General features: G+C 48.7%; 2 protein-coding genes across 5 annotated transcripts in view; one reads left to right on the forward strand and one right to left on the reverse strand.

Annotated features, from left to right (window-relative positions):
- The window catches only part of USP35 (ubiquitin specific peptidase 35), an 83,609-nt gene extending 71,608 nt beyond the window's left edge, over window positions 1-12,001 (reverse strand). Inside the window, exon 1 of one of the 2 annotated variants that reach the window (XM_073808385.1) lies at window positions 11,921-12,001. The gene's annotated coding sequence lies outside the window, so the exon portion shown is untranslated. Of the gene's footprint in view, window positions 1-5,042; window positions 5,318-11,920 lie in introns of those variants that run through there. The other variant, XM_033862188.2, reaches the window with a different exon arrangement.
- KCTD21 (potassium channel tetramerization domain containing 21) lies at window positions 5,520-20,700 on the forward strand. Of its 3 annotated transcripts, none has more exons than XM_033862191.2 (2): window positions 5,520-5,629; window positions 17,997-20,700. In XM_033862191.2, the coding sequence occupies exon 2, from the start codon at window positions 18,027-18,029 to the stop codon at window positions 18,807-18,809; it is 783 nt and encodes a 260-aa protein (XP_033718082.1). In that variant the 5' UTR covers window positions 5,520-5,629; window positions 17,997-18,026; the 3' UTR covers window positions 18,810-20,700. The 3 variants fall into 3 exon arrangements, with proteins under 3 accessions (XP_033718082.1, XP_073664487.1, XP_073664488.1); XM_073808386.1 differs by having other exon boundaries at window positions 5,593-5,672; XM_073808387.1 differs by lacking the exon at window positions 5,520-5,629 and adding an exon at window positions 16,732-17,872.
- The last annotated feature ends 718 nt before the right edge of the window (window positions 20,701-21,418 follow it).

The raw sequence follows: 21,418 nt of genomic DNA on the forward strand, positions 1-21,418 counted from the left end.
AAGCCTCAGCCCACACCAGCCCCTCACTGTGGGCTCACTATGTCCTCCCTGCCCCGGGCTTTTGCACTCACTTCTCCCTCCCCTCCTTGCTTGGCTCACCCTGCAGAGCTCAGCTCAAACTTCTTCCACACAGAAGGCCTGTCTGACCTCCTTGTATGGGTCAAACACCCCTGTTAACAATTTCAGAGCATCCTGTCCTCCTTTATAGCACTTATCATGATTACTTGATTGGGGTCATCCTCCTCCACTATACTATATAGGTTCCTGAGGGCAGGAACCAAGTCAGGTTTTGTTCACCACAGTATCCCCAGCACCTCGCACAGTGCCTGGCACACAGTAGGCATTTGTTGAATAAGCAAATGCAGAGTGTGGTGTGAGTTACTGCTACCTTATTCCTCTGAGCCATAATATACTTCCCTCTGTCCTTACACTCCACTTCAGCTGTTTTCTCGAAAACTTCATCCCAAGCTGACCCACTTTGATTCCTGATTCTCATGCTGGTTCCCACAGGTTCAGCTCCTAAAAGGCAGGACCACTTCTTTGCTTCCTTCTATAATCCCGCACTAGGCAGGACCCAATATAAGGTTCAGTATACGCTAAATGTTTAATTAAACTTATTGTCTCAGTGAAAACTACTCTACAGTTAAGACCTGGAATAGGTGTGAAGACAAGCCAGAAATTTCCTAGATGATGGGCCAGAAACTTTTATGCAAAACCATAGATACTGTGGGACCCCAAATATGTGCCAGGCCCTATGGAGACACTCCCTTCTCTGTCCTAGCTCTCCACCAAGATTAAACCTCCATTACTGCGTGTGTTACAATGCAATGGGCACATTTGTTTCTCTCTCTCTCACCAGGCTGTGAGCTCCTTGGGGCAGGTACCAGGCTTCTTTTTCAATGGCTGGCCAGTCACTGCAGAGTAAGGCTAGACGGTGTAGCCAGGGCACAGATCAGTGGCTCCTGAATGCTGGCCTGGTTGCCTCAGAATCACCTGAGCACTTAATACAAGTTCATATGCCCAGGGCCCACCCCAAGCTTGGAACGATGTTAGACTCTATTCTTTGAGATTCAACCGGGATGCATTCTGCTTACCATCCAGCTTACTTATGCTCTCTGAGCCTCTATTAGGAGAAATCCTAATCAATGAGATATTGACATCATGTGTGGAGGAAGAGGACCTGGGGGCAGGCAGAAATGGAGTTCTGGGGCTAAGGAAGGCTCTCGAAGTGGAAAGAAAATCAAACTAGGAATGAGGAGTCCTGCATTCTAGTGTGACCTGGAGTAAATCCCATGTAGTCCTGCAACTCATTGTGTGACCTTGAGCACATAATATCGTGAGCCTCTTTTCTGTAAAATGGGGATAAATGATATCAGGCTGAACCACATCAAAGGGTGGGATCAGATGCTCGCAATCTCCTATCATTCTACCTGATACCTATCACATAAGGTGGTCTGTGCCTGGCAGCTGGGAGCTTGGTCAGTGGAGCCATTCTGTGAGGGCTCTGATCTCCGAGGCCAGCCCTGCAGCCTCTGTGCAGTCTGTGGCCTGACCACTCCAGCAAGCCCTGCCTATCTGCCCCCACTCCCACGCAAGCAGTTTGAGGTCAGCTGTCACCATGGTCACCAACAAACCCACTCAGTAATATCCTGGATGCATTCATGCAAAGGGGTTTTTAGAGGAGTGGACCTCACCTGACCCATCCCAGGCCACGGAAGGGAGGCAGAACAATGCCTGCTCTCCCCACGGCATGGATGGGGAAGCCAAGGATCAACAAGGCAGAAAGACACGGCCTTGGCAGGGTGGGACTAGAACCTGCACTCATCCTCTCTAGGGGAGGAAGAAGCAGACCCCCAGTGCTCCTCGGGGGAGGGTGGGTTACCCTTCCTTCTAGGCTCTGGATGAGGAGATGGCCTGTCGACACTGGCTCTGACCCAAGAGACAGCTGCCCCATGCCAAGTGCAGCAGCGAACAGCAGCCATGTCCTCCCTCAGAAAAGCCTGTGTTAAAGCAGGAGACTAAGGTTCTCTGCTTTCAGAATCACCAGGTGACCTTGGGTGAGTCCCTGCTAGGACTCCTCAGCCTTCTCATCTGGAAAACAGGGACCATTCTGAGCCTACCACAGATGAGGTTGAGACAAGGTATAAAAAAGATAAGGGCAGGGAGTTCCCTGGTGGTCTAGTGGTTAAGACTCGGGGCTTTCACTGCCATGGCCCAGGTTTAATCCCTGGTTGGGGAACTGAGATCCCTCAAGACACAAGGTTGCAGCCAAAAAAAAAAAAAAAAAGATAAGGACCAGATAATAGATAAGAATAGGTAAGAGTCTATTCTTGGGACATCTGGCACTGAGAGGCAAAACCGACACAGTCCGGGAAGAAGACGAGGAGACACATACTCCTGATCCAGCTGATTCTACAAGGAATTTCATCCATTAGCCCTCGAAGCCAACTCATCATTTCCACGCTCTCCCCTGAGCTCCAGCCCCACCCAAGATCAGCTCCTCTTTACCTCTGGCCTGGACTAGCGCAGAAGCCTCTTAACCAATCTCCTCTTTCCCCTCCTCAATCCATCCTCCACTAAAGACACGTGTCCTGCAGGAGTACAGAGTCCAGGCTTCAAATCTAGTCCAGCCACTACCCCCACTGTGGCCACAACCATCAATGCTGGTGTTTTTCCACCTCTCAGAGCCTCTGAACCCCAGAATGGGAGATGATCACCTGCCCACCCCTTAGCCTTTCCCAGCCAGTGCTGCGGCTCCTTCCCACACCCTTGGCTTATATCTCTCACTGCTGACATGACAGCCTGGGAGTCCCAGCAACACCCAGTCCGCTCCAGGACGCACAGTTAGCACACAAGAAAATCATGATCCCTCCCCTGGAAGGCTCAGATCCCTTTAACTGTCCCTCTCAAATGACCCTCCACCTTTCCACTGTATATTGACAGGTCTCCGTTCCTGCATAGTAGAGCCTGACTATATTCAATCTCCATCACCCATCATCCCCAAAGCACCGTGCGTGTGTGTGTGTGTGTGTGTGTGTGTGTGTGTGTGTGTGTGAACAGCTCCAATGTCCTGCCTCACTCCCTCCCTGGGCCCCAGCTCAGACTTCCCCATCCCCCCCTGGTCTTTCCGACACACCCTGCAAATATCATCAGATTACCTCATTAGACAATAAACTCCATCCTGCCATGCCCCTGCTCAGAACCCTCAAGGCCCCCCAGCCCCTTCAGGATAAGGTCCAAACTCCCGAGCCTGACATTCAAGTCCTTTCTGTGACACTAAACTAATAAAGGGGCAGGTGGGAGATGAACTTGACAAACTCCACTTAGTGGTGAATCTACAGGAATTTGAGCAGTGGGCTTTTTCCTGCTCAACACTTCGGTGAAGTTCTCTCTGCTGAGAAAGGGCTTCTTCCTCTTCTCTCCTGGCAAATTCTGACTCATCCTTCAATACCCAGGTCACATGCCCCCTCCTCTGGGAAGCCTTTCCAAATCCCCCTGCAACTCAATCTTTGGGCTTTGGCTTCCAAAGGACCTCTTCGCTTCTCTCATCCCTGGGCAGTGTAACTGGATTGATTCTATGCCCATCTCCCCCACCAGGCCGGGATCTCCTTTGGTAGGAAGTAGGTCCGGTCCCCCATCTGTGCCCAGTGCCCAGCACAGGACCAGGCACAGAGGTGAAGGAGTGCCAAGTGACCGAGAGACATGTGACAGCAAGATGAGATAGAACTAAGGATATGATCAGAAAAGCACCTTCCAGGGACTGGCCTAACCCTTGGTCTGGTCACTGCCCCCTCATCTGCCCAGATCTGGTCTTGCATATCCATCACCCTGAGAATCTTAAACATCAGCCAAGAAAGCCCCTACAGAGGTCACTGGATGGGCTATTCTAGAAACGACTCAAACAACCAAAGCTGAAGAAAAAGAAAACAACAAACAAACCAACCTGTTCCTGGTAACCCTCAGGTCAAAAGTTCACAGAATTTCATGGGACAGGGGAGGGGGCTTCAAGGGCTCACAATCTCTCCACACCCCAGAGCACAGCAGCTCCTCCAAGCCCTAGCAATGAGGAGCCCATTTCCTTTCCTCTCTGACCCTCACACCCAGTCTCCCTCCTTTGACTCCCCTGGGTGCCTGAGCTGCCTGGCTGCCTGGGATGGGCAGGGGGTGGGGGGAGCTCCAGGCTGTGCCTCCTGACACCGAGAAGTCCCTCCATCCCTCGTCCCCCAGGTCTCTAGTCAGCAGCATTTCTCTCTGTATTTTTTAACTGAACTTCTACCCAAGGCAGTCCCAGGAAGGATCCCTCGCCATACTACTGGGAGGCACTCCTTTGGGCCAAACTGTCGCAAGAAAAAAAAAAAAAAAAAGGTGGGGTGGGGGAAGGTTACTAGTAAAACCCAACTGCCCTTTTACCGAAGGAGAACTGAGGAGGAGAAGGGAAGAAGGTGGGAGCATATATTCGCTTCTCAGGAAGCCAGCCCCAATGAGGGCCACCCCTCACATACCTCTGATGCCCGCGTCCCCACCCCCATCCCAGGCTTTCTGGAAGGGCGGGCACCAGGCTGACACATCGAGGTCTCTTGTTCACAAGGGTTCTTGTAGGGGGAGTACGCCCTGGCCGAGGATGCTGAGAATAGCAGAAGCCCATTCCAAGCGGAGGCGGCCGCTTGGCCCCTCAGTTTGCACCCCAGCTCGACCCCACCCCTCCCTCCAGTTATACCAGTGCACCCGCTACCAGCCCAGACTGGGGCTGCGGATCCCACGAAAGGCTGGCGAGCTTCATGACACTGGGAGCCGGTGCCCTCAGCCCTGAGGGGGGCGGGGGCAGGGGCGGTATCTCTATATACACAATTGATGAAGGAGATTGCGACCCAGAGAGGGGCAGCTACTCGCCCAAGGTCACACAGCAAGGCCCAGTATGCACCTAGACCTCCCGCCTCCCATCCCCGGACTCTAAAAGCCCTACGCGCGCGTCCCGGCTCTCGAACCATCTGGGTGCAGTCACTCCCTCCCCCCAAGCTACACACACGCCCCAGCCCCCTTACCTCTGGAACCCCAGTGGTCCCTGCCTCAGAGTCAGCTCCTGGGCGGGGCGCTCAGGCCGGGCAGGACCAGGCTGGGCCAGGCTAGGTCAGGGCGGGTCCTTTGCTTCCCCCAGAGTGGAGACGCCCTCCGCCAGGTCCCGGACGGCAGGGATGCTGCTTCCACTGAAAAGCCCAACCTCTCCACCCGCTCTGCACAAGTCTGGAACAGGGGAGCCCAACTCAGCGGCGCGGCCACTGGGCTGCGGGACGAAGTGGGGGGGAGGGGCGAGGTGCGGGAAACGGGGCGGAGCCGGAGCGGGGGCCACCCCGCGAGCAGCCACTAGGGCCGCGTCCCCTTTAAGGCCAGCCGGCCTGAACGCTGGCGGGGGCGGGGTGGGAGCTGGACGGCTAACTGCAATGCCTCCTGGGAGATGGAGTTCGAAGTCGACGCGCCGAGACGCAAAGAGCCCATGGAGGACTACAAGTTCCCGAGCGCAGCGCGCGGGTCCCGGGCCGCCACGCCCCTAGGCTGGGCTCCGGCCCTCCGCCCCCCTCGCAAAGCTGCGCTGGCCGCCCGCGGAGGGGAGGTTGCTGAGCGAGGGCAGGAGGTGGGTGCGGCGCGGCCGGGGGCACGGGGCGCAGGGACTGCTGGTGAGGGAACGGCCCACCTGGGCACCTGTCCTATCCCGAGAGGTCATCTAGCCTACTCTAGCCTCGCCATTCTCATCTGTGCAATGGGGATAGCAACGCCCGTGGCTTGGGGGGAGGGGACGTTTATGGAGAAGAAGGGGCGGAGCGGGTGGAAGGAGCCTGGATGGCTGGTGATAGTAAGAAAAGCCCGGATAATAAGGGCCGAGACTGGGGGAGGAGTCTGGTGGGTGGGGCATGGAGGGGCGGGGTCTCTAGATAAGGAGAACACGCGTGAGATCGGAGAAGGGGCTGCAGAGTGGATGCTGAGAAAGCCAATGAGGCAAGCCTGGGATGGATTGGGTGGAATGGGCCGAAAAGCATTGGGGAGGGAGGGGTGGAGACGCAAAGATGAAAAGTATCCCTCTCGGCCCTGGAAAGCCCAGTGTCAGCAGCGCTGATATGGTTTGGGTAAGAGGTTGCCCGAATGGGTAAATGCCTGTGGATGCACAGAACACCTTTCTTTCCTTGTGACTAGAAGTAAAGAGCCCATCCCATGAACTCTGCGTCACATATATGGGTTCATTCAATTCACACCCTGTGAAGACGGCACCATATCTCTTTACAGTTGAGGAACCTGAGGCCCAGAGAAGTAAAGTGACTTGCCTAAAGCCACCCAGGATTCCTTACTCCAAAGAGCCCGCTTTTTTCCCCTGCACTGCACGGAGGTAGAGGTTTAATCTGTAGTGAATGGCAGGGAACAGACGAAAGTGTCCATGTGCTGCCCTTAACAGGTTGTGTGACAGGACCATCTTCCTCAACCCTTCTTAGTGCCAACCTAAGGCAACCCTCCTATGCTTATTGTTAGGATGAAATGAGGCGATGGGTTTGAAAGCCATTTGTTTATAAATTATCTTTGTTGGGAGGAACAGGAAGACCATAAGGAAGAGTGGTCAAAATGAGGTGCTTGGGCCTGAGGAAAACCACAAGGTGAAGCCTGAGGGTGAGCCAAGAGGATGAAGGAAAATTCTGGAAGAGGGTGGGGGATGGTGATAGTTATTGGAAGTCTGCACCAGATGAAAGAATACTTTGCTGTGCAAGCCAGATCAGGTGGCTTCCCTTCTCCAGCCCACTTTTCCCAGTTGGCCAACTCCTTTAGGGGTCCATGTGTGTCACCTGAGTCTGGGAAGCACCTTTTCTCTTTGTGGTGTGGGCATAATGGAGCAGGCTGTGAGCGTCTTAGAGATATGAACTGGGCAAAACAGGGCTAAAGATGCAGCTCTTGGGTGTTGGGGGAGGCCAGGAAGGGTGGTGCCCCCAGACAGTACCCAGGGCTGTGAGCCAGAGTCTTTATCTGGTGGGCTGTGTGCCAGAGTCTGTATCTGGTGGGCTGTGTAAGGTGGGGAAGACGGCTCCAGTTTATTGGGAGACACGTTACTCACTTGAAGTGTTGTCATCCTTGAAATTTAGCCAACTATGCTCTGTCCATCCCCTACACACTATATTTACTTCCACGTAATTACCTGGGCCTTGCCCTGTGCCTCAGATTCCAAATTAAAAATTCAAGAGACTATTTCAAAATAAAAAGTTTTAAAAATTCAGGAGAGATTGGTAAACCTCCCTATTGGTAGATGAGAGTCTGGGACTAGGAAAATGGATCTGACTAAATGGGAGGAGTTGTCCCCCTTCCCCTGCCTGCCTACTTCTTGGGGTACAGAGAGGGGGGATCCCTGTCCTAACAGGGTGGCCAGGCAACCATTTACTTAAGGAAAGTGGGCCTTGGTAAGGAGTGAGAATAAAATGCTCTGGAGATGCAAAGAAGGGAAGAATGAATTGCAGCTGAGGGGCCTGGCAGATGACTGGCATTTTCTTTGCACTGCAGGCAGAGGGATAGCAGATGCCAAACTGCAGAGATAGGAGAGGGCCTGATATGGTCTATAAAGTAGGGATAATAATAAGCACCTTTATCTGTGAGATTAACATGCATAAAGTGCATAGCACAATAGTAACTGCTCAGTAAATGTCAGCCATTTTTATTACTGCTATTGTTGTTGTTATGATCACCATCATATGCCCAAGAATTGGTCTAGGGCCACACAGCTAATAAAGGGGCAGAGCCTGATTCAAACGTAGGCCCAGGTGATGCCAAAGCCCATGCACTCCTCTCCCCACAAAGCCCCTACAGTTCTTTCTACCCATCCACATCTTTGAGGGCCAGAAGTGGCCCCTCTTTGTTAACATTCTTGGTAAGCCATGACAGGAGTTGCTTTTCTGCTGTAGTAGCAGAGACTCTGGGTTCAGGAGAAAGCAGGGGAAACAAGTCCTAAACAGCCATCTTCTCCCAGCCTGGATCTCGGCATGGAGACAGGCAGGCTTAGTGTTGTGGTTTCTGTGGGGGGTTTAGTCTAGGTAGAAAGACCACTCGGATTTAAATTCTAACCCCTCCACCGACTGCGGGCTACTTTAGCTAAGCCCTGGTTGGCTTCCTCCAGAGCGCTGAGACGTCAGGAGAAGATCATGAGATGTTAATGCTTCTTAGTAGTGGTAACAACATCTAATATTCATGGAATCTGGCTATTTACTGGGGCCAGGCACACTGACTGGAACTTTACATCTACAGTCCCAGGAGGCAAGTGTTCTTTTCTTGCCTCTTCCTTCAAAATAAAAATATTTTTAGAATTTTCAAGCCTACAGACAAGTTTAAAGAATAGCCTTTCACCTAGATGCACCGATTCACATTACCAATTTCGCTTTTACACACGCACAATTTTTGCTAAGCTATTGAAAAGTTATAGGCATCTCCACACTTGGCCCCTAAATTCTTCAGCGTGTATCTCCTAATTATAACATGTTGCAACATAACCATAACACCAGTATCATACCTAAGAAAATTAGCAAGAACTCAATATTGTCTAATAAACAGTTGAGATTCAGATTTCTCCAACTGCCAAAAAAATCTCATATATTTTTTTAATCAGATACAGTCAAGATTCATTCATTGCATTTAATTATATCTCTTTAAGCAACTCATTTAATCTAGATAGAGCCCCTCTACCTGTTTAAACTTATTTTATAAATAATTGGGTTCAGTTTGGTTTTTGTTTTTGTTTTTTCTGGCAATGTTGTGTACTTACTGAATCACATTAGGAGGCATATGATACCAGAGTCCTACTATCCATGAATGCTGTTTGATTATTGGATAAGGTAACAGCCTGATCTCTCTATAAAAGGGTAAGTTTTTTCCTCTTGTAAAGAACAAGTAGTCTGTAGAGTGATTCTTTGAAACTGTCGGAATTGTGTCCAGGATAACCTTTCACTCCACATCTGTTGATGATCCTTGCCAGAATAGCAACACTGAGGGTTGCAAAATGGTAATTTGCTAATTATGTCATTCTTTGTATACTTCTTAGCTGGTATTCTTTGTTACAGAATAACTTTTTCTGTGTGTGTGTGTGTGTGTGTGTGTGTGTGTGTTTGTCTTTCTCATTCCCTCTCCTGTCCCTCTCTTTTTTCTTTTTGGAGTAACAGAGACTCATGATTATTTTTTTTAACTCAATGTGTTATAACCTGTTATCATCATTAATCTTTTTGGTGTTCAAATTATCCCAAATTTGGCCAATGAGAGTCCCTTCAGGTCTGCTCCTGTGTTTTGGTTTTGGTTTTGTTTTGGGGGAGGAGATATAATTGACATATAACATTGTATTCATTTTAGGTGTAAACATGATTTGATATGTGTATATATTGCAAAATGGTCACCACACATAGTTACAAAATTTTTTTTTCTTGTGATGAGAACGTTTAAGATCTGCAGATCTGCATTCTTTTGACTTCACCTCAGTAATCTTTGATTTCTTCTTTGCTGTCTGGAAAGAGATGTTCCAGGCTCACCTTAAACTTTTCCTGTCAAAGTGCTGGAAGTACTGGAATCATCAGTTCCTCCAGGAAGCCCTGGTTTCGTTTTGTAGGAGACAACGTTTAAAAAACAAGATCTGGGGTCAGGTGTGCTCATTGCTACTCGGGTATCGTTGCTAGGCTCTTGAGCAGAGCTAAGAAATGATGGATGGATGGATAAATAGATAGATAATTATCAATGCCTTGTAGATTCATTGTTAAAACAATTGGTCCTCACTGTGTAAAAGGAGTAGATTGCATGTAAAATAGCTTCATTATGGAAGCTCAGTGAGCAGTATTGTAGGGAATTACACAGAAAGAGCCCTTGCCTGTGCTAAGGCTCTGTGAGTGTATAGGCTGTTGGCTAGGACCTATGTGTCTGGGTTCAGTCTCTTGCTCAGGGACCCGGGTTAGAGAAGATCCCAGGCTGCCTCCAAAGGACTGGTCCTCTGAGTAGTGTCCAAACCTGGAACCTCCCAGAGGCTGTGACTCAGAGGTCAAGAATGGACACAAAGCCCTGGGCCAGGGACTCATCTTCCTTGGTTTGTGAAATAAAGATAATGTGATCTGTCCTGCCTGCATCCCAGAGTTGTTGTAAGGATCAATATATATTTATTTTTTTAAATTACTAATCAGTCTTTTCAACACATTTATTACAAAATTCCTTCCCCTTTTCATTGTCTTAATACCATAGTTCATTGCCTTATAGTCTGATTTCCTACATAAAACTAAGATATATTATGCTTTTTCAAATATTCTTTCAGGTTATCACTCACCAATTTTTCCAAAATAAGATTTTAATCTTTTTTTTAACCTTTTGAAAAAATACTTTTGGGAGTTGGACTAGGATAGCATAACAACTGTAATTAATTTTAGAAGAACAACTTTAAGATATTCCCTCTCAGAATCATCACAGGTCTGTCTTTATTCAAATCCTGTTTATGCTTCTTAATAAAATGTCATAGCTTTGTTTCTGAAGGGGGCACAGGTTTGAAGAGAGACCTCACTTGGAATTCTAGCTCTCCTACCTCTAGCTGTGTGATCTTAAGCAGCTGTCTTCACCATTCTGTGCTTCAGTTTTATAATCCAGAAAATTGGGATGATAATCGTACCTACCTCACAGCCTCAGTGTGGTGTTTTAATGAGATAATCTACAGGAAAATGACTCACGTAGCTCGGGGCATGTCCTCAGTGCTCAGGAAATGTTGATTCTCTGTGCACTGGTCTCATGTAGGTCAGAATCAAATTGAGGGGCAGGTTTGAGAGCACCTGGTAAGAGGTAGGAGGGGACAAGTGACAAACCTCTCCAAGGGGTTTGGCTGCTGAATTCCCAAGGAAGTCATTCAGAGCATGGCAGTCAGACAGGCCTGGGCTTGAATCCTGACTCTGCCAGTGCTTTCTTTGGGCAAGTTACCTACCTCTTAGGGCCTCAGGTTCTCATTTGTTAAGTAAGATAATGCTTTCCTCAAAGGAATGTTACGAGGATTAAATGAGTTAATGTGTATAACACACCTAGCACAGGTAGGGTACCCAATAAGTCCTCACCGGGCAATAGCTGTGTCCCTCATGAGGCCTGCAGGAATGGAGACATAGTTTTAAAGTAAGACTCTCTAGAGCAACGTCTTGACTGCCCTTTCTTATGGGACACCTACTCTCAAAGCATTATATTTCCTTTGTTACAATTAGAGGTTGCAACTGGGTGATTTTTCAGGCCCCAGACTGGGATTGGCCCTTCACATGGTACCAGGCTGGGCCTTAAGATTCACCACCCCTCGTTTTGGCCACAGACCCATTTCAGGGAGGAGAGAATTTCCAGCCAACTCCGAAGTTCCCAGGCCCCCTGGCCTTCCCTGCCCAGTCAGATGGTCTGAGGATCCGCATGGCATAATTTCCTGGTTTTCTCAGAGAGGGAAATAGGCTGATCTTTTTCTTGGTTCTTTTCAAGTAGAGAGGCAGACTTGGAAAGTCTCTTGCTTAAGAAAAATTATTTGTTCAGACACAGTGGTAGGGTTTCTTTTATCTCCTACTTTGTGGTTCAGTTTGCATTCTCATTCATCTTTTCTAATCTGGCTTTTGAAAACCTGGCTTTTTGTGTTTTGCTGCTTTGTCATTAGGCATCATGAATTGGTATTAAAATAGAAGGGTATAGACCTCTAGTGGACTTGTGGTGTGTCAGCTGTGGAGGGGCTCCAGGCCATCCAGGATCCTGTCCCCATATCCTCAGATGTGAGTGGGCAGAGTCCCAGGCCAGCCATGAACGAGCTGCCGAAAGACCTACCCCAGCCTGATCTGGACAGAGAATAAGGGAGTATGCATCTCCCACTCACGCTGGGACCTCAAGGTGGGAAGGGGAAACTATCAGAGGTGTTGGATCCACTGACCTGGATTCAGATCGCAGCTCCTCCAGTGACTAGCTCTGTAACCTTGAGCAGTCTCTTAACCTTTCTGAGTCTCAGTTTCCTTATCTGTAAAATAGAGATAATAGAATCTATCTCACAGGGTGCTTGTGAAGACATCAAATGAGGTAATGCATGTACAGAATCAGCACAAGAGTATCATCCTCTGTACTTTTCTATATATTTTTATTAAAAATAAATAAAATGCTACCATGTGTTAGGCGAAGCATTATAAAAGCAGGTGGTGTGCTCAGCAGGTGGTAGCTAGTATCTTGTCAAGCAAGCCGCATAGCAGTATTTTAAAAGGCTACTTAAGGGATTCTCACACTTGCTGAAGCTATTAAACAGCCTTTTGTTGCTATTACAACTCTCAGCAACCTGTGCAGTGGGAAGGGACTGAGCTTTCCACTGGCTGGCTGTGTGTCCTGGGCAAGTCCTCAGTCTGATCTGAGTCTCTGTTTCCTGTCTGCCAAACAGAATGATGCCTGTTTTGTAGGATTGCTATATGAATTAAAAGGGCTGATGGGTGTAAAGGCCTCGGGTGTAGTGGAATGCTCAGTGCATGTTCATTCCTTCCTCTCTCAGCCCCTGCCCCAGAGTCCCCCCCGCACCTACGGTGTGCTAGGCAGTGAATATGCAGGGACACTGCTCTCACAGAGATCACAAACTAGGCAGTGGTTTTCACAAACAATTTTCATCACAACCCACCGTATGAAGGTACACTCTATATCACAATCCAGTTCCTCTTCCTTTCTCTGTCTCTCTCTCTCACACACACACAAAGGGAACAAAAGTTTCACAACACTATATATGTAAAACTGATCATAACCCAGTGTATTGTATTGTCCGTGACACAGTCAGTCTTGATTTTTTTCCCAGTTTATGAAGGCATAATTTATGTGCAGTAGAAGTCACCCTTTTTAGGTATACAGTTATATGAATTTTTATAATCTTTATACAGTCACTTGTCTACCAGCACATCAAGATATAGAATATTTCCATCCAAAATATTCCTTCATGCCTGTTTGTAGCCAGTCTTACCCCTAGCCTCTCCAGTCACTGATCTGATTTCTGTCTCTCTAGTTTTGTCTTTTCCAGAATGTTGTATAAATAAAATCATATGCCATGTAACCTTTTGAGGCGGGCTGCTTTCACTTAATAGAATGCTTTTGAGATTCTTCTGTGTTGTGGTGTGTGTCAGTAGCTAGTGCCTTTATATTGCTGAGTCATATTCCATTGTATGGATGTACCACAATTTGTTTATCATTTACATTTTAGTGTCTGGGATTGGGCAATTCCAAATAAAGCTGCTATAATCATTCACACATGGGTTTTTGCATGGACATGTGTCTTCATTTCTCTGGGATAAATATCTAGGAGTAGGATTGATGGGTCCTATGGTAACTGGATGCCAAAAACTGTTTTCTACTGTGGTTGCACCATTTTGCATTCTCACTGGCAATGTGTAAGAATTTCCATTGCTCTATGTACTTATCAGCATTTGGTATTGTCACATTTTTCATTTGAGCCATTGAAATAGGTATACTGTGGTTTTAATTTTCATGTCCCTAATGACTAAGGATACCAAGCATCTTTTCATGTGATTATTTGTCATCTATATATCTTCTCAGTGAAGGTGCTTGTTCAGATCTTTTGCCCACTTTTTAGTTGGGTTGTTTATTTTCTTACTGAGTTTTGAGAGTTCTTTATATATTCTGGTTAACAGTCATGTATCAGATAGGTGTTTTGCAAATATTTTCTTGCAGTTTGTGTCTCATTTTCATTTTTTTATATAATTTTTTTAAATTTATTTTATTTATTTATTTTTGGCTGTGTTGGGTCTTCATTGCTGCGCGCGGCGAATGGGGGCTCCTCTTCGTTGCGTTGCGTGGGTCTCATTGCAGTGGCTTCTCTTGTTGCAGAGCATGGGCTCTAGAGCGCAGGCTTAGTAGTTGTGGCAAGGAGGCTTCATTAGTTGTGGCTCGTGGGCTCTAGAGCGCAGGCTCAGTAGTTGTGGTGCATGGGCTTAGTTACTCCGCGGCATGTGGGATCTTCCCGGACCAGGGCTTGAACCCATGTCCCCTGAATTGGCAGGCAGATTCTCAACCACTGCGCCACCAGGGAAGCCCTCATTTTCATTTTTTTTAACAGTGTCTTTCGAAGAGGAGAAGTTTTTCATTTGGATGAAGTCTAGTTTATTAAATTTTCTGTGATTTGTGCCTCTTAGGTCCTATCCAAGAAATCTTTGCTAACAGAAAGTCAGATTTTCTCCTAGAAGTCTTATAGTTTTAAAAAGATTTTACATTTAGGTCTGTAATCCATTTTGAGTTAATTTTCATATATGTTACAAGATATGAGTTGAGGTTCTTTTTTTGCATATGGATATCCAGTGATCTTCATCTTGAGAAAGCCAGGGAGGAGGGCCATATGCAAAGTAGATCATTACATGATGGAATGGTGGGCTGTGCAAGGGACCAGAAACCCCAAGAGGAGAGCTGGGAAGGTGGAGATCTGGGGGCTGCCTTATCGAGGCAGTGACTCATAGGCTGGGCCTTACAGGTTGACTGCGGAGATGGTGGAGAAAGTGAAGAAGGGTGGTACGAGGAGAGCAAAGGCAGGGCAGGTGAGGGCGGATGCGGAGGTGTCAGGAGTCCTGGAGCATAGAGTGTGGGGAGAGGCAGGATCAGAGGTAAGATTGGATGAGCTGGGTGGTTAGAGCAGGCAGTACTATGTCAGGAAGATCGGCCTGCAAACTAAAATGGAAAGTGGACAGAAAAGCGGAAGGGAGCCAAGTGAGGATGTTGGGGGAGCGGGGATGAGGCCTGAGCTCCAGGAGTTGCCATAGGGACAGGTACAAGGGGACAGTTGAGAAAAATGTCAGGATGCGGAGTCAGGGCTGCCTCCCAGGCTCAGGCAGACGGGCGGCTAAGAAGAGTCAACAGCAGGTTCTGGGGAAGAGGAGTTCTGTGCGAGGCTTCTGGTACCCATAGAAAATTCAGGTGGAGGTGTCCAAGAGGCAGCTGGGTACACAGGGGGGCTGGAGCTCCGTGGCCAAACCCGCCTGCCACATTCATGAAGCTTCTCAGCCCCGCCAGGTGCCAGTTCCTACGCCCCTGTGTCACTGTGGCTCTCAAACAGAGCCTGTGGATTTGCCATGGTGGACACCGTGGCACTGTGACTAGGAAACAGGGGCTTGAAGGGCTGCGTTCTCTGACTCCTGGGTCTGGGGAGAACACCACAGGGAGCACCCTCGTCTGGGGTCAGGAGACCTGCCTTCTAACCAGCCTCCACCCTGACTGACAGCAGCTCCTGGTGCTGCCCTGGACAAACGATCAGGAGCCTCGCTGCAGGGGCTCAGGGGCAGGAAGGCAGGTGCTCTGCTGCTTTTGCAAGCAGAAAAATAGGAGTCTGGGTGCCCGTCCGAGGGCCCCCAGGTACGCCCTGTGGCTCCTCATTGTCGTCCCTACCCCTGTGCTTTGAGCTCTTCAGAACTAATGTGCTTCGGAGATACGGGGTCTGCAGCCCATGGAACTGTCAGGAAAGACAGCCCAGCCTAAGCCTGCTCTTTCCATGGAGCTGAGCCACTTCACAGAGCCTGGGCCTTAAATCAAACAGGAAAAGAGACTGGAAACTAGGTCCGGCTCCTGCCTGGACCCCCTGGAGACAAAATTGGCCAGACTCAGGCCCCAGGCCAAGCATCCACCTCAGCTGCAGGTCTCAGCACAGCCACCCCCGCTTCCTCAGAGCCCTCCCCCACCCCCTCTCTGTTGGACACCCCCTCCAACACTGTCTCACAGCCCATCTGCTCCAGGCTTCTGCTGATGATTTTGTAACTTCATCATGGGCTTGTTTCCCTTCAGACACTGCAGATGGTTAATGTCTCTCTGCGATATCAAAGTGCCCCATTACACAGGGAAAGAATTACAAAGGGCCCTCCCCACAGAGAGTTGGGTGGGACAGCCGAGCATCTTCCACACCCAGCATGGCCTCCACCCTCTGAAGTAAGGGGGTCTCAGTGCAGTCGGCCTCCTCAGAAGGCAGGGGTGGGGTGAGAACTGCCCTGGCCCGCTTGCCACCCCTGCTGGGTGACTTTCGGGAAGTCCCCCTCTTGGACCTCTGTTTTCCCATCTGGACAGTAAACATGCCAGAATTAATTCCAGACCTACTCCCACATCTCTTGGTACATCTTCCTTCCTTCCTTCCTTCCTTCCTTCCTCCCTCCCTCCCTTCCTCCCTCCCTCCCTTCCTCCCTCCCTTCCTCCCTCCCTCCCTTCCTCCCTCCCTTCCTCCCTTCCTTCCTTCTTTCCTTCTCTTTTTTTCTTTCTTTCTTTCATTGTTGAGGTAGAGTTGATTTACAATATTAGTTTCAGGTTTACAGCATAGAAATTCAAAATTTTTATAGATTATACACCATTTAAAGTTACTATAAAATATTAGCGATATTCCCTGTGCTGTAATTGGTACATTTCTCTTGTTACTGCACCCTCACTGTCTCTTGCTGTGGTCTCCTCTGCCAGCCTGGGCTCTTCTCAAGGGCAGCAGTGGGGCTGATTCCTCCCTGTGCCCTCCACACCCAACATTAGAGGAAGATTGCTGAATTCATTGCACAGGTTGGCTCCTGGGAAAGTATCGTGTTGGAAGCCAAAAAGGTACATCCCCTGATTTCTAGAACCTTAAAGAAAAGTTAGAATCCAAGACTTCAGGTTGAAGGAGACACCAGCCCTAGACGCTAGAGGCTGTGAGATCAGTGGGGGAATAGTGGGGGAGGGTTGTTAAGGAGTGGAGTGGGTAAAGAGCCTTCAGGAAGGGTGCTTGGTTGCAGAGTCCCACATTTGCGCTGACCTCAAAGCAAGTTTCAGAGGAGGCTGGAGTGCCATCATGGTAGAAAAGGGCAGGCCATCAGGAGCCAAGAGCATCTTCATGGCAAGGCAAGTTGTCATGGGAGGATGAGAATCCAGAAAGGAGTGTCCAGAGGGTTGAGTGACCCATTGTGGGCCTGGTAGATAGATGGAAGTGGTACTAATCACAGCCATTTGTTGTGAATTCTTTTAGATGGAAAAAATAATTAAATAAGAAGGCAACATCGGTACAGCAGAAGGAGCATGGGGCTTGAAGTCCTAAATCTCAGAACATCTGTTAAGTACCTACAGTGGACCAGTCTTTGGCTAATAAGCATGAATACATTTTTCTCTCTCATACAAAGGAACCTGGGCTTGAATCCTGGCAGGACCCTTCACCGGTCTGAATGACCGGTGAATGAATCCTGACACAGTTTCCCTATCTGCACAGTGGGGATGATTGATGATATTGTCTATGTCAAAGGATAGTATGTAAGCAAATGTACGTAAGAGCAGCTAGCATAGCATTCAGTCCAGGCACATTATCTTTCTTTCCTTAGACCAGTGGTTCTCTGTCCTAACTGAACATTTAGAATCAGCTTTTGAAAAATACCAATGCTGAGGCCACGTTCCAGGCCAATTAAAACAATCTCTGGAGGGTGGGACCCAGGCTTTATTTTATCTTTTCATTTCTTTTTTTTTTTTTTAAACTCCCTAGTGAACCTAATATGCTTTAGACGGTGTGGCAATTATTACCCATCCATTTGTTCATCAAGTATTAATTCGTTTCAACTCCAAGGGACCTACAATAAGAAATTGAGAACTGTGACTACCCAGATGTTATGGACCGAATGATTGTGTCCCCCAAAATTATATGTTGAAATCCCAACCTCCAATGTGATGGCGTAAGGAGGTGGGGCCTTTGGAAGATTAGGTCATGAGGGTGGAGCCCTCATGAACAAGATTACTGCCCTTATAAAAGAGATTCCAGAGAGCTCTCTTACCCCTTCTGCCATATTAGGACACAGCGAGAAGACATCGCTCATCAGACATCAGATCTGCCCCTACCTTGATCCTCAACTTCCCAGCCTCCAGAACTGTGAGAAATAAATGTTTATTACTTAAGCCACCCAGTCTATAGTATTCTGTTATACCAGCCCCAACAAACTAAGATATCAGATATAGTTGGGTAATGGTCATTTCTTACTTACCTCTCTCTGTAGGACTACTTCCCAGCACCCCAGCCTCCTGCCATGTCTGACCCCATCACACTGAATGTCGGGGGGAAGCTCTATACAACCTCACTGGCAACCTTGACCAGCTTCCCTGACTCCATGCTGGGCGCCATGTTCAGCGGGAAGATGCCCACCAAGAGGGACAGCCAGGGCCACTGCTTCATTGACCGTGACGGCAAAGTGTTCCGCTACATCCTCAACTTCCTGCGAACCTCCCACCTGGACTTGCCCGAAGACTTCCAGGAGATGGGCCTGCTCCGCAGGGAGGCTGACTTCTACCAGGTGCAGCCCCTGATTGAGGCCCTGCAGGAGAAGGAGGTGGAGCTGTCCAAGGCCGAGAAGAATGCCATGCTCAACATCACGCTGAACCAGCGTGTGCAGACGGTCCACTTCACTGTGCGCGAGGCACCCCAGATCTACAGCCTGTCCTCTTCCAGCATGGAGGTCTTCAACGCCAACATCTTCAGCACCTCTTGCCTCTTCCTCAAGCTCCTCGGCTCCAAGCTCTTCTACTGCTCCAATGGCAACCTGTCCTCCATCACCAGCCATTTGCAAGACCCCAACCACCTGACTCTGGACTGGGTGGCCAATGTGGAGGGCCTGCCTGAGGAGGAGTACACCAAGCAGAACCTCAAGAGGCTCTGGGTGGTGCCAGCCAACAAGCAGATCAACAGCTTCCAGGTCTTCATGGAGGAGGTGCTGAAAATTGCGCTGAGTGACGGCTTCTGCATCGATTCTTCTCACCCACACGCTGTGGATTTTATGAACAATAAGATTATTCGATTAATACGGTACAGGTAAAAGGACCCCAGCAACATTGGAGGGGGGCTTCCTAAAGCCAAGATCTTGGAGAGCGTCTCGCCAGCGGTGTGAGGCAGGCCACTGTACTAACCTGTATTAATCGTCTAGCAGGACTTGATTTCCCCCGTGATGCAGTCCACCTGTAGGAATCCATGTGTCCTCTTGACACAGCCACCTTTTTCCTTGCTACTTTGAGCTGGGGATGGGCAGTCTGCTCTAAGCGAAGAGTCTGCCAACATGTCCTAAAGGAGGCCACAGGAGGACTTTTTGTCTAGACAAAGGAACAGCAGTTTTTTCTTGGGTCCAGCTCTCTCTGTACCATTAGGCAGTGCCTCACTTAGCCATCTGTAAACAGAGCCTCTGGTGGAGGGGATGGGGTGAGAACAAGAGGCTCCCTCTAGTTTCCCAGGACATGAAGTACCCAGAGATTCCCATCCTGCCTGCCCCTCCGTCCCTGGGATGTAGCCAGAACCTTGGACTTGCTTGGCTGGCTTGGGAATGAAGTGGGTAGTGAGGGTGGGATTTGAGCCTGGCATGGCCTGGAGGAATTAGCCTCCAGGCAGCGTTCAGGAGATGGGGATATCCCTCTTGACTGGGCCAAGTCTAGGCCTTTGGGGATTTCTGGCTTCAGAAGTAAGCTGCTGTCCCTGCGAAGATTTGAAAGTATCTGGAGCCAGTGCAACGAAAGGCGAGTCGTAATGTGGCCTGATACCTGACTTTTGTAATCCTTTCCCCAAGAAGTTGAAGTCTCATTGAAACAGATCATTTAAAACAAATATATTATGGACTCTCAGGGTTGGAAAATGATTCAACAGTCGCTCAGTCCTCCCGCACCCCCAGAACACCCCAGCACCTTTGCGGCTGAGGGCTTCTCCCCAGTACCTTCAGGAGATCAACTATCCCTGCTTGCATACCCTCAGTGACAGGAAGCTCGTCATCCCCAAGGCCAGCCCCTGCCGTAGTTGGCTGTTAGAAAGTCCTTCCTTACATTGAGCCGAAACCTGTCCTTCCACAACCATTTTCTGGTCCTGGTAGACCTTCCTTCTCACCCAAATGTGTATTTTCTCTTTCAAAATAGTCACTTTGAGAGGCCAGATACCTATTTTGAAAATATTATTAGTCGATATTAGGATTCCCCTTGGGATTTGTCTTCAGAACCAAGCCCCTTTCATTCCCTGTAAGTCATCCCCATTTTGTCGTGGCTTCGCTTCATTTGTGACCCTCCCTCCTCACCAGACATGACTGTTCATGGCTTCTGACCATCTTCTGTTGAGTTTGAAGATTGCTGCCCCAGAGGAAGGAGACCAGGGTCTTGGCAATGTGTAACAAGGAGCCTGGGAGTGACCTGAACCATAACATTGCCCTTGGAGTAAGCGTCCAGCCCTTAAAACACTGCTCTGAAGGATGTGGGCTTCCCCTGCAGTAGTTTCTGGGCATAACCAGCCCATGGACATCCTTGGGGTGAGACCCTGAGCCACTTCCCAGCGGGTGATGAGCAGTGCGTGTCTCAAAGCTGCACATTATGATTCATCCCTGGCGTGAGGGTGGCCTTGGGAGTCCCAGAATCTTCCCCACTGGGCAGGGGCCCCCAGGGGATGGTCCGAAGAAGGGGCTTCCCATAGTTACACACTGTGAATAGGGAGCTTGTACGCTGGGCTGTGGGCAAGGCCACATCCCTTAGGTAATAAAGGACTTTTCCCCCCTACAGTGGGACCCAGGAGTCTCTGATAACTGTCCCATGCCACCAGGCCAATGGTATTCAGGAAAGCCACTCAGGAGTACCCAATCTAGACCAGCCAGCAGAAGCTGTGACCATAGCAGAACAGTTCAAGGAAGAAATCTTATAAATCACCACTGTCTCTTTTTCTTTTCCATAAAAATTCTTTCTCCATCTTTTCGGTGCTTCTTAATTCAAGCAGCTTGACTTTAGAGAAAGCACAGGTCCTGTGAAGCCACTAATTTGCTGTGTGACTTTATGCAAGTCATTTACCTCACTGAGCCATCTCTGTTTCTTCATCTGTGAGATGTGCGTAACAGTAACACGTAACCCCACCTACCTCACGGGGCTGTTGTGAGGATCAAATGAAATAATACATGTGAGGATACAGTATAATTGATAAATGGTGGTTATTATTTTGTGTCTACATAGAAGGGAAAAAAACCTTGGCTTTGGAATCAAGCTGACCTGGGTCTGAATTCTGGCTCCATCACTTGCTGTGTAACCTTGGACAAGTCCCTGGGCCTCCCTGATTTGTTTGCTCATCAGACAACAATCCCACCTCCTAGTGTTCTGTGACTTGGTTGTGTATGTGAAAATTCCTAGCTAGGCCTGGCCCATAGGAGCTCAATAAATGTTTGCTCTTTTAGGAGTAATGATGGACTGTCATGCAGGAGACACCATGAGCATATAACAATTTAACAAGCCTTCTGGGGCACCTGGTGAATGGTCCCTGAGGATGGGAACAGCCACAGATAAGTTTAGTCTAGAAAAGCTTAGAGGGCCACACAGTGTGCTGTGGGAACTTGGGGAAAGCAAGCTTAGTTCTCAGAAAAGGCATAATGGATGGTCGAGCTGGGCCTTTAAGGGTAGGTTGGATGGTAACAAAATG

This window comes from Tursiops truncatus, chromosome 8, assembly GCF_011762595.2.
Source record: "Tursiops truncatus isolate mTurTru1 chromosome 8, mTurTru1.mat.Y, whole genome shotgun sequence".
Classification (NCBI taxonomy): domain Eukaryota; kingdom Metazoa; phylum Chordata; class Mammalia; order Artiodactyla; family Delphinidae; genus Tursiops; species Tursiops truncatus.

Coding starts and splice junctions, on each gene's coding strand:
- KCTD21 (XM_033862191.2), top strand. CDS start 18,027: ATGTCTGACCCCATCACACTGAATGTCGGGGGGAAGCTCTATACAACC.